The sequence below is a fragment of the Paralichthys olivaceus genome, chromosome 10 (assembly GCF_024713975.1).
Source record: "Paralichthys olivaceus isolate ysfri-2021 chromosome 10, ASM2471397v2, whole genome shotgun sequence".
Classification (NCBI taxonomy): Eukaryota; Metazoa; Chordata; class Actinopteri; order Pleuronectiformes; family Paralichthyidae; genus Paralichthys; species Paralichthys olivaceus.
The window spans coordinates 19,477,108-19,490,244 of NC_091102.1; the positions used below are offsets into that span (position 1 = coordinate 19,477,108).

The 13,137-nt window shown below is 40.4% G+C and overlaps 2 protein-coding genes and 1 long non-coding RNA gene across 3 annotated transcripts in view; 2 read left to right on the forward strand and 1 right to left on the reverse strand.

The window, feature by feature from the left end:
- Positions 1–18: 18 nt before the first annotated feature.
- spegnb (SPEG neighbor) lies at positions 19–2,893 on the forward strand. Its single transcript, XM_020089702.2, has 4 exons — positions 19–591; positions 1,111–1,418; positions 1,905–2,046; positions 2,626–2,893. Exons 1-4 carry the CDS (start codon positions 491–493, stop codon positions 2,765–2,767), a joined length of 693 nt encoding a protein of 230 aa, XP_019945261.2. The 5' UTR covers positions 19–490; the 3' UTR covers positions 2,768–2,893.
- LOC138411906 (uncharacterized) lies at positions 1,538–4,596 on the reverse strand. The gene is made up of 2 exons (XR_011244395.1): positions 4,464–4,596; positions 1,538–3,398 (listed from the first exon to the last, which is right to left on the reverse strand). It is a non-coding gene; the product is annotated as an uncharacterized lncRNA (long non-coding RNA).
- LOC109631015 (carboxy-terminal domain RNA polymerase II polypeptide A small phosphatase 1-like) overlaps positions 4,531–13,137 on the forward strand; it is a 23,567-nt gene continuing 14,960 nt past the window's right edge. Inside the window, exons 1-2 of the mRNA XM_020089572.2 lie at positions 4,531–5,175; positions 12,969–13,117. Of these exons, the coding sequence (XP_019945131.1) occupies positions 5,097–5,175; positions 12,969–13,117 (228 nt within the window). The 5' untranslated portion in view covers positions 4,531–5,096. The remainder of the gene's footprint in view (positions 5,176–12,968; positions 13,118–13,137) is intronic.

The following is a 13,137-nucleotide window of genomic DNA, read 5'->3' on the forward strand; positions in this document are numbered from 1 at the left end:
TAGTCAGCTCAGGCTACACCACTCCCTCTGAATGACCCTGTCCCACAATTATCTGCTTGTTTCCACCAGGGGCAACTCACATTTCAATCCACTCCCATACTTAAACAACCACCAACAAAACTATTAACTGCTTTGAGGATTCTCCAGAGTGTTTGATGTGAATTCTAAATAAGGATTTGAAAATGTGTCATATCCAAAGAAGGTGAAGGAACGTCTGGGTGAGAGTTTATTTGTCATGATCCTTAAAGACCTAACCCCTCCAGACCTGCAGATATAAAGCAGGAAGCCATTTATGCTGACTGACTCTGGAGTCGATCAGGAGTAGTGTGCATCTCTAAGGTGGGAAATCTGAGAGTGAGTTGCATTTGAAATTCAATTGTTATGTTTAACTCGTTCTAACAGTATTTCTACAGTGAGACAGTAGATTTGAGGATAAAGAAATGGGTTTCACTGTGTTACTTGAGGTGCTAACCAGCTCTGACTGCTGCAGATGTCCACAAAGGCTGCACCCCCTGGATGCACTCTGAACATCGATGATCCTCAGGTCCAGGAGGCTGCAATCCGAATCCAGGCTTCATATCGTGGACACCGGTACTAACATCTCCAAGTTGTTACCTCTGCCAAGGAGGTTGTGTCTGTTTGTTAGTTTGTATGTTTGTTTATGAGCAAGATAACACTCAACACCTCTATGAACTTCCACTTTACTTGGTGGAAGGGTGTGTGGTCTGGATCAGGAAGGAACCCATTCAGTTTTAGTGTGGATTTCGTATTAGAGAGTGGATCCAGGAAATTTTTTTTCACTTTCTTTAGTGAAAGAAACAACATTTTCACTGGGGCCATAAAGAATGGATCTTAATGCAAATAAGTAAGACACATTAAGGAGACTGAGTGTATGTACAGTACTATGAGTGTGTATTTTTAGGCCTACTACTCTACTGGGTGACTTTCTGGAACAAAGTGCCTTTTGAGCTGTTTGAGAGTTGTCTTCTCTTTGAATGTTGCTATTTAGAACAATTTTGCCTTTATACTTGGTCAGATAAACTGGGTAATTTGAAACAAAAGAACCCACATAATAAACATTAAAATTATATTCTTATGTTTCCCACAAAGGTCACGTAAAGAGCTGCGGGAGAAAGGTCCTCCAAAGATCCTGCAGGAGCTCAAAGATGTGGTTCTTGTCGAGGGCAGCGCCGCAAAGCTGGAGTGCAGAGTTAGCGCCTTCCCTGATCCTTTCATCGTCTGGTACAAGGACGGCAAAGAGCTGAAGGATGATCCCAAGTATCGCTACGTGTTTGAAGATCCAGATTTTGTGGCGCTCGTGGTTCGAGATGGGGTTCTGGCTGATCTGGGAAAATACACCGTTACCATTAAGAATCCTTTTGGACAGACGTCGGGATCTGCTTGTATTCTTGTGGAGGGTGTGTACAAACTGCTAACTTTAGCAAGAGTTTGTCATTGCTGTGCTTTGCAGTGGGGCATGAATGTCAGTAAAAGCCAATTTGTCAGAGAGGGTGGGATCAGAAATGAATCAAACAGCTTTCAGGAATAATTCAACATTTTGAGTTTTATTTTCAGACAGAATCAGATGTAAGAGGTATGGATCATCATTCTTGCCATGAAAGTATATGAAAGTATTTCTACCATACTATACTATAACTCTACTGAAACATTTTAACATCTTATTTCCCGGATAATGCATTAATACTTCTGAAACATTCATAGTCGATCAATTGGAAAACACAAACGAAATGGGTTAGAAAACTTGTCAGATGTGATGTTTTCCCTCTATTTTATTCCTAGCAATTACTAGTCATCCTCCTACAAGTACAACTTCTCTAAAGCAATACCCAGTAGTATTTCATATATCATATAACTAATGGAGTTGTTGCATCATGCTCTCTTAGTCCCTGCTAGAGTTTCCAAAGGCCCAGACAACATAAAGGCTAAGAGAGGGACAACAATCGTGCTCAAGGCTGAAATAAGTGGAGAACCACCACCAGATGTGGCCTGGCTTAAAGATGGAGATGACATCGATGAAGACAAAAGGTAGGCAAATTCAACTCATGTATTGTACGAATATATTTTAGCACTGTCTTCTCAGTTCTTGTGCACGTGTGAGAATGCAAATGTCCCAGTCAGATGCTCCGAACATTGTCCTTAACTTTTCAGGCCAGTCCCTAAGAAAATATTAGCGTGTAAAAATAGAGCAAGTAAATGTCTGGGGGAAAGTTGATGATGGTTCTAACACGTGACAAATACAAAACATGAAACAAAAGAAAAGAATAGAAAATATGTCAGGAAGAAAACGAGGTGTCATACACATGAAGATGCTGACGAAGATGTCAACTTCGAAAGACAATGAAATTTGAGAGTTTAACACACGATTTCTGCAGCGGATTTTATATGTAATGTCCCGCCTCCTGCATCCTCTGGATTGTTCTGTAATTGTTCCTGTTGTGAAAGGCAAACTTTCGAAAATGTGCAGACCCAATTTTACAGACATTTATCTAAGTGGGACTGATGCCAGAAAGAGACACCTATTTTGTAGCTATACATGACAAATTGATTGTGATTGTGTACACAAACAATGGAGTTAATAAATGCTGTGCTTTGGTTGTCTTTCAGGGTTTTCTTTGACGTTGGCGACACAAACACAATCCTGACTATCAAAAATGCGCAGGTGTCTGATGCTGGCAGGTACGAGGTGTTTGTGGAGAACAGTCTAGGCACAGACCAGTCCTTTGCTCGTGTGGACGTCCTCCAATGAGGTCTCATCAACTACACCACAATTAATTTGCTCTGACAGTGCTACCCAGTGGATAATATACTGTATGAACATTCTGTTTAAAGCTGTACATAAAATCATGATAAAAATTAAAGGTTTTTTTGCTGACTGATTGTGTTTTAAGTGTTTTTTGATTATCCACTGTGCATTTTGTATTTTGAAAGTGAGTCTTTAATGAAATATTATGAGAATATTTGTTTCAGATAAAAATGGTAAACACTAGTGATGAAACTGACAGTACTTTATCACAAAAACAAATGCAATTAAAAGGTACAAGTGAAAGAATGGTGCTCAAAATGGTATGGAGTTGTTTTCATTAATGTTATCAGTGATTATTTTGTACTTGTCCTAGTGAAGCCTGTATTTCCTGTTTATCACTCTCTCTTGCCTCGTTGCAACCAGTTCAAAGATGTGCAAGTTTGAGTGAAATTTAACTGAGGTGAGAAAACAATAAGCTGAAAACAAGACAATCACATTAACATCTGCCTAACAACATACTTCTCTGAACACCCCTCTTCTTAATGTGGATTAAAAATGATTTGGATGGAGACTGTAGACATTAATCAATCCTCATGTGTACAATCTGAGAGTGTTAGCCACCAGCAGCACCTAGCTGTGATCAGAAGAATTACAGATTTTAGTACAGGTTATAGCCATATCCCAGCTGTGTGTGTATACACAAGTAGAAAGTCACAACAGTTCTCAGTACACATAAGGAGTATATATACACAGCCTACATATGTAAATGAGACTCATTTTTAAAATCAACTATAGCAAGTATACTTCATGTACATACATACATATACATACATATATATATATATATATATATATATATATATATATATTTATTTATCAGTGACACATGTGTTTACCTACTATCTCATGTCAAATGGTGGCTGTATTAAGTACTGTAGCCCATGTTTTTCATTATCTGTCTCCGTAAAAAGATTGAATGAGATTCAATACTAAAAAAACTGTGTTTAAAACACCTGCAGCAGGGGGCAGATTCACGAGGGGATTTTAAAACAATATCGTATACAATATGAAATGTGTTATCTTATAGTAGTAAAATATGTATTGCAAATGAAATAAAAATATGGTGCCTAATAGAAATAACAACAGAAATGAGAATGAAATAAGCGGTGAGACTAATACTTAACAAAAGTGCCAGTAAGTAATATGTAATATTTAACATGATATTGAAATAAAATGATTATAATAGTAATATATATGTGTGTGTGTGTGTGTGTGTTCCCCTTGAACTTGCGAAATAGATAGATAGATAGATAGATAGATAGATAGATAGATAGATAAATGTACTTTATTGATCCCAATTGGGAAATTGTTGTATCACAGCAGCAGGTCAAGGACATTCACAAAGAGTAAAGAAAAAAAAGCTAAATACAAGAGACGACACAAGAGACAAGGTGCAAAACTGCAGTATTTGTTGAAACATGACTAAAGCAATAAATATGCCTACATGCAGCAAAAATTATTATGAATATAATATGTGCAAAAGAAATTTATAAAGTGAACAGTTATTGGAGCAAGTGTTTGTTTATTGCGGCTCACATGAACATCCGCCCCTGCTTGCACCCATTAAATAACCGATGAAGCAAACAAACAGAGCCTTGTGTTGGAGCAGATATTTCTCAGTGCACAGTTAGATTCTTACCTTCCTCCCTGTGTGGCCACTTTGAACACTGCACTTCCTGGTTGGTCGGTTTCAAGGCGGCCCCCCCCTTGCTCCGTCACAGTCTGTGAAGTTCAACGAGACGATTGCACTGAATCAAACTCTTTACATTAACGTGACCTCCACGTGTTCGCCGGCCGGGCAGATGTTGAGCACGTGTTTTGCTCTCGCACGCGTCGAATGAACGCTCGAAAGTGACGAAACAAGTTCAGATCGAAGCCCCACAAACATTCCTGCGTCTTTATTTCCTCACAGTCGACACAAGGAAACGAGCTGAAGCTGAAGTTCGAGCGCGAGCCTCACATCCTGTATTGTGACTTTAAGACCGGGGCTTCCTTGAAACCGTCTGGCTCCATGTTAGCGTGAGCAAACTGATCAACTAGTGCACCGTAACTTTAGCTCCTAACTTTAATGAGCAGATGTTTCACCCCTTCATTTAACCGCTGGAGCTGGCTCCGCTCTCGCTCGGTGCGGTTCTTCTCGCTCAGTATGCGAGTTTGCGGACGGGGAGTGGCAGCGGTGACATGTATGTTGTTAGTTTGGCCCTAACTGCTGGGAACTAACTTCAGCTCATTAACTCCAGAACAACGTGGTGCCGTGGGAGCGACGGATCCAATGGACCCTTCTCCGTCCATAATAACGCAAGTGAGCCGGGAGGAGGAGGAGGAGGAGGGAGACGCTCGCGGTGAGGAAGGTGAGTTTGTGTGTGTGGGGGGGGGAGAAAGAAAAGTTTTCTGGAAGTTTTCAGCTGCGCATGACACTGTGACCGGGACACGGGACACTCAGGGCGGAGAGGGGTCACTGCTGTCAGCTGCTGCTCCAGCAGATCCCCCCTGCACTGGCCTGGTTCTAGTTATAGACACCCACATATATGCAGAGACCCTCCACCACCAGCAGCCCCGGGTTCTCCTCACCGTTCTGACCGGCTTTCAGTGCAGTGTGCCGGTGTAGGCCCTATGGGCAGCAGCCGTCGTGCATGGACTACAAGCAAGGAAATGTGATTTAAATTAGCATCTGCAGCTAACAGTGATGTAACTTAGTCGTGTTGGGCAAAGTTTGCGTTAAGTAATCTGTCCATTCAATGGGGGCGGGGTCACAGGCACAGACAGCTGACTGTCACTGTTGTTTATGGATTTTGAGCCACTTCCGCTTATTATTTATTTATTAATCAACTTTTTAAAAGTGGCCGCACAGATGATCGCATCATGTCCTGGTGAAGTCTGACATGATGTGTTATTGTTGTAGTGATCAGACGCAGACTCTTCGCATCTGCTTCCAGTTTCCAGTTTGCTGCAGGAGGCCTTGTGTCCATGCACCATGTTAGCAGCCCTGGGTTAATATGAGGCTGCAAGCATGTTCAGGGATGTTCAGGTCAGAGGCCGCTGAGACGGTCCTTCCTAAAGCTTTAGCTTGCTGTTTCTTGAAATAGTAGTTCATGGTGGATTGGATGGTCAGCCTTGTAAAAGATACAATTAGATAAAATACGATTAGATGAGATGACGTAAAATACGATATAACGAAATATGATACAATGAGATAAATGAGATATAATAAGATATAATCAAATAAGTTATGATTATATAACATGATCTTTTATAAGTCCCACACAGTGATGCCGGACGTATGATGATTAACGTATTTGTAAGGTAATTTTTGCATGATGTAGTATAATTTCATCAGTTTGTGACACTTAGTATTATCAGATGTAATCTGGATCGTTAAATATCGATCACGTCTGTTTTTACACATCTCTTCTCATGTGATGTCTTTTCAGCCAATCATGCTTGTGATAATGAACAGGACCGTCTCGTTGTTACACTTGTCTACCGAGCTTAACACAAGTCCTTAGTGTCTCATGTTTCAAAATTAGAGCCTTGTGTCATGAAAATAATTGTTTCTCGACTCTAAATTGATTGGGAATCTTGACACAGCTTCAAAAAGTGGGTATTGATTGCCTTTCCATACTATGGTTGTGTTCCATCTGGCAACGCTGATCCCACAACAGGGACATTTGCTGTGTTAAAGCCACAAAGATGAAAATCCAAATTATACATTAGTAAAGCAATAATAAGTGTAAGACACTCTGGGTGAATCTGCCTTTGCTGAAGGAGCTGCCCAGTGTTGTGATGGTGTCCTGCTGGAGGTGAGACTGGTTGTCCATCTTCCTGCTCTGTCCCACCACCTCCACTGGGTCAGCTGAGCTGGTCCTCCTAATCAGTCTGCCAGTCTCTTCCTGCCCGCTGCTGTGATGCTGCTGTCCCAGCAGACCACTCCAAAGAAGATGGCTGATGATCATAAATACGTTGGGGCGGCTGTGGCTGAGGGGGAGAGCGGTCTTCCTCTAACCACACGGTTGGTGGTGCGATCCCGGTCTCCCCCATCTGAATGCGGAATTGTCCTTCGATACTGAAGAATAGATGCACTGTATGAATGGCAAAATTCATATAGATAAAATGAATGATCCACACTCTCACAGTGTCAGGATTTACAGGAGTGACACTAAAACCTTTTTGTTGTCATCATGAAGGGTTGACGAAGACATGTTGCTTCCAGTGATGACAGACTCTTCTCAAGGTCATCTTTATCATCAGCTTAATTCATTCTCTTAGAAGCAGTGTCACTTGCATCCTAGTGGAAGTGTGGAGCCTGGCTGTGGGAAATGCATGGAGGTTTTTGAGTAGACTGGGTTACATACTGTTGTATAAATGTGATATGATAGCCTGACCAATATTAATGTTTGAAGATGCTACTCTCTCTGTTATTCATCAGATAGATGTTGTTTCACCTGGACTCCTGACAGCTCAGTGACAACACCTCCCACTTCCACATCTGTGCTTTAAAATGAATGCAGGGATTCCAAAGTCTTTGTCTTTTTATTGTAGTTTTATTATTAAAGTGGTAATAGCATTAAAAGGTACCAGTCATTCCACAGCCCCATCATTGTTGAAGCAGCACCACTTTTTGCTTCCTCCCACAGCTATAAGCACAAAGATTAAGCATTAGATATATGCTGTATATTTGGCTGTGGGTTACTGAGCAGTGGGGGAAATTAGAAAAACCTCCAGTAAGGTATAGCTGCAGGACTTAGTGATATAATATCTAACAATACTATAATTCAAATGTCTAAAAACAACTAGACCTATTTTATATATTTTGTTCACATGTGTCACATCATCTGAAATGTTTCTTACAATTATACTCAAGGTAAAGGGACATGTTATTTTTTAACTCCATCGATCCACTTTACTGTTGCTTTGCTCGTCTCTGCTGTAACTTCTGGGGCAAAGGAAATATAAGATGAAGGAAAAAGAACTGCTAACTAACCAGTCTACTGTTTGTATGGGTCACTCATAATGGTATCACCTTTATTCATTGCCGTTTGCTGCATAATGTGAATAAAACCATGAACATTTGTGACTGCATACCATCAGGTAGATTTTAATCAGCAATGGTAGGGAAGACAACAACTGCCACGATCCAACCCTGCTTCATGATGTCATCAAACAAAGTCTTCTGTATTTATTTTGGATGAGAGACCCCCCTATTGTGGCTGAAGTTACATATTATACGGTTAATATCTAGATTTACTTCAGCAACTCAGTGATTCTATAATAAAGTGATCATTGTGCACCAGTGAGTCTGGACCTGTCTGTTCTTTATGGAACAGATGGTAGTGCATTTAATTAGAAAGTACAAGTAAATGATTTCTGCAGCAGCAGTTATGTTCTTACTGTCCTGTCACCAGGCAGAGAAATAAGACCAGTGGTGATTGAATGAAGGAAGACAATCAGAGATAAGACTGACAGATAATGCTCTGAATCTGTAAGTGAAATGTTTAGTCAGGAGGTGGCAGCACTGTCCAGCTCAGCCAACTCAAGCCGGGGTCTCGCTTTACATTCTCTTGGCCAAGAGGTCATGAGTCCACAACATGGCGGTAGTCCAGAAGAGGGGCTGGAGTGCAGGGGAAGAGGCTGGTTGTCATTAGTGCCTCTGTTTTCACAAGGTGCTGCAGCCAAACGGCGACATCTTGAATCCTTGAAAACGATGAAACTTTATTTTAAAATGTAATGTACCGTCTTTGTTCTAATCTCCCAAACACCCACTGTACCTTGATGTTAATTCTTTGTTTGGAAGCATATTTATCACACACCTCCTCTGCCATATGCAGTTTTATGGGCACAATAATGGTGCTATTAATGTGTATTTATAGTTAATGTCCTTTTTCAGTGATCGTTTTCTGTTCCATCTGTCCACTGACATCAACTATATCTTTTAAGTGTAATAAGTAGTTGTTTTTCTGCCATGGCTTGGGACAGTGTGTAAAGTGAATATTTTTCAGACACAAAAATGGTCAGACCTTGAGCTGACCTGATGTAAGACTGTCGTGGCCACCATGAACCTCCCGCACCATTTGCTGTGCAGGGGTGTGAAGCAAGTTGTCAGATCGTAACAGAGTATCAGTTGTCAACGTGGCGGAAAGTCGGTCGTGGGAGGCCTCATTCTTGCTGCATCTGGATAGGAATAGAAGCACATCGGCATGCCTTGCCCGAAAGGGTCCCAGATAAGCCCGCTTTCAGCTAAGCAGGCTAAAACATGCTGATGTGGCGTGAGGTTGTTGCTGCCCCTTGGAAATGCTGTAACCTCATTATCAGTGTCTGAGCCTCTTGGACGGGGAGGTGTGAGGAATGTCGCAGTAGTTTGCTTCGTGCTCATTCCTGCCAACCTAGTTACACAAGTGGGCCAGATTAAACAAAGAGCTGCAGCTAAGAAGTGTAGCTACAATCACAATAGTGTGATTAGCATGACATTTTTATTATCGACTTTAGTTTTGAAAGAACTTACCTGCTGTAACTCAGCTACTTGTGCTACTTTTGGTTAAAGTGGGTTTGCTATCTGCTTTTTATAATGCGGTTGATGACTATGATCAGTGTGTGGCCCTGAAATACCAGTGGACTGTCAGCATTGAAAGGTTTTCATTGGTGCTGTTTCATCTGACCTACACATGCAACATTGGGCTGCTGAGTAAAGAGCTGTTTATGCTGCTTCAGGCTATTTGGGGCATGAAAAAACTTTGAAGTAAACTACTAGACACGGCTCAATATGTATGAGGGGTAATAGAATAGTTTGGGTAGAAGGAGATGTGTTACAGCTCTTGTTACATGCACATGCAATTCAATTAAATGAGGGATTATGCAGAAATGAAAAACTTTTGTGATATTTTTCTTTTGTATTGTACAGTCATCTGTTACTCCCAGCCTAAAGGGCTTATCCCCCGAGGAGGTCCACGAGGTAATAATGGCAAATAAAGCTGTCACGTTATTAGATTATCACTTAGCAATCAATTAGGCAAAGATAAATCACGGTATTATAACAATGTTATCATGACATCTATAGAAATAAGTGCATTTCAACTTTGTTAATCATGTGTTTTATCTCCTTTTTGAGAAGTTAATGACTCTCAATACTACAAAATACTTAAGATATTAACATGCCTCCATACTGCTCGTGTGGTGTCACCCAAGTGTCCCCAAGCCCTGACATTCATATTCGAGTCAAAACAAGGTCATTTACAGTACACCAAGTTTTTAGCCTTAAAGTCCACTGGAAGTGGCTAAGCTAGCAGAAGTAGTACCATGATGGCATGTCCGAGGGTCCATGAATGCACCTCCTGGGAAGACATCAGCGGAGAAATAAAATCACAAGAAATAAAATCAAAGTTTACAAGTGGCTTAGTCAGGTCCGAACTTAAATCTAATTGAGAAACTGTGCCAATACCTTAAACGGACAATTATTAGAATTATTTGAACTGTAGCCTATTGTGGGACAGCCAGTCAACCAAGTTTGGGAGGCATTACCTTTTCGCATGCTTTGGTTGGTTTGGTTTTAATGACCTATTTTATTTTGGACCTGAAGTCATTCCAGAAGGAGCCACTGTCGTCTGTTCAGGCCCACATTCTGTTGATGTTGACATTTGCAATGTAGACATGATAGTTAGGAGGCTTTGGGAATGACATGATGTTGCAGAGTGTACAGTGTCAGTGGCTTAATTTAGTTCATTTTTCTCTAGGTGCACTGTGAAACATTTCTGCTCAGTGTACACATGCTGCTGAGCCATGTCCTGCTGTGGAGTGTACGTTGAACAAGGCTTTGTCTAGGGCTGTTTTCTTTGTGGCCTGGTCTGAGTATGTGGCACATGCATACAGAGAATCTCATCATTAACCGCTGTCAGCAGCTGATCTGCTCGCCTATTTTTAGCGTTCTGATGTGTAATTTCAGAAGTGGTAATGCACCGGGCAGCATGATGTCTTTTAACACTCTGGCTTCACCTGCCCAGTTCCCTCGCCACAGGTGTTTGCACACAAACCTTTTATCTTGGGACCAGGGAGCATATCCGCGCTATAATGACCTGCTCTCCAGTGGCATCTCCACTTTAAGCTCCAGTTGAATGAAGCAGTCAACAGGCCAAATCCATAGGGAATAACACGGGAAAGTCGGTCAAATGTGCTCAGAGATGAAGGTGAAACTGGGTCGAAGAGAAAGGTTAACGGTGTTTTTTATGAGTTGAAGCAGTTATTGATAAATGTAATACTAAAGTGTAAGTGCTTTTATATGTCTATATTTCATGTGTTTTGTTTTTACTGATATATTTTCAGATTTCTTCATATTATAGTCTGGGGTTTGTGTTTTCTATGTAAAGCCAGTAGTTACCACAATAATATTAAAATATGTCATAACATTTATCATAATGTGGTGATTAAAAAAAACATCGGCTTCTGATTATACCTCCAGGTGAACAGTAAACATACAGCACAGGGTTGTAATTACTGACTACTTTGTTTATTGATATAATCTAACAATTACTTTCTATGTTTACTGAGTTTTTGTTCTAAAAAAGTGATTACAAAAATTAAAAATAAAAACATTTTAAGGTCCAACAGAGGTGTTTCTCAGTATGTATATTTGTTTTCTACTATCACATAGGACAGAGAAAAGCCACAAATCTGTTTTGCCTTAAGTGAGTTCAGATTATTTCATGTGACAATGATTTGATATAACATCCAGTATTGTTTCGTTTCAGCGTGGTTTGCCAGCTCCTCTATTTGTTGACTGCCCACCGGCACTACTTTTGCAATCATCACATTTACACCCAAAGCAGGTTGACAGGTCTGTGATGCGCCGCACACAGAGGCTACAGATTTAGTCTTGTCTGAGCAGCCTGCTAATGTCTTGGCTGACAGCTCTGACTGGTCGTCAGGGCTCAGCTAGTTTTCAGAGTTTTTTTCTCTTTCTAAATACCAGCTCTCAACACGCCTTACACCAGCTGGTGATGTTTTCTACCACCTGTATATGCCACTAGCAGTTGTTACATGGGTTAGTGAAGTTAAGACAAAATTTATACAATCAATGTGTGTTTTTCTGAGGACATATCATATCTTGTGTGCAACTGAAAATACCAATGTTTAATGTTGTTTTGAAACTATTCATGTTTCATTCATTTTATCTTTTCTCACTGCAATGTGCAAAAACTCATTATAAAGTTAAAAGTAAACAACTTTACTTTTGTTTTGCTTCATGGTCACAAATATTAAGCGCAAGTTTCTGTTCTTAAAGGTGAATGCAAAAAAACCTTCATAGTATATAAAAATATATTCTTTCTTTTTAATGTCATAGTCTTATTCTCGTATAGGTAGATTGGAAAAGCAAAAAGTGGTCTTTAAAAACATTTAAAAACAATAGTCAGCTTCCTTTGGAAAGCAGTGTGAGTGTGTATTGCATAGACAGCCCATAAAAGGTTTTTTAAATTTGGTTGTTTTGCAGGTTTATCAGAAAAATAAGTATTCAACAGCTATTTGTTATTAGAAATATAGAACATGATGCCTCTGTCCGTGCAGTGTTTGGTGTTATGCATTCCTTAGAGAAACAAATAAAATCAAATTCTTGGAATTAAAGAATAATAATATACACCAGGATGTCTTCACCTGACTATTTTCGGGGCTGAACCGTACACGTTTGCTCTGTTATGCAATATGTTTTAACCTTTTGCTATGCATCTGAAATAGCCAGAGACAGGCTATCCACTGAACACAGCAGGGGTCCGGCTGACATAAAGTGCTGCCCGGATCAGATACACTGGACGAGCGCTGGTGCCAATACCGATCTCACAAAGCGGATCCAGCCCTTGTCAGATGTGACTTAACAAAATACATGTTACTCTAGTTACTGATGGAATAAAACTGTAGCAACACAACTGCATATAGAACATATGAAACCCACATTGTCCATTGATTTGCATTATAACTGTAGTTACTGCCTGAAGAATGATCACAGTCAGTTCCACAGATTTTAAATTTAGATAAAAGAGCAATAGTATCAGTTTCACCCATTACCTAAATGTATATATATCTAACGATTCTGAGGAATGTGGAATCAGTACAATATGCCCATCAACCCCTATATAACCTCTATTTCTCTCTCATTGTGCTTCAGGTGCCAACACAGTTTCCCCATCAAAGAAGCATCGCAGCAGAGGCCTTTTCCACAGTCTCTTCTGCTGCCTGTGTAACAAAGAATCAGAGCCACCTCCAGTGAAGAACAACGTCCCCTTATTAGTAGAAGAAAATGGGACTCAGCCAAAAGTAAGTTCCTCTGGCAACAT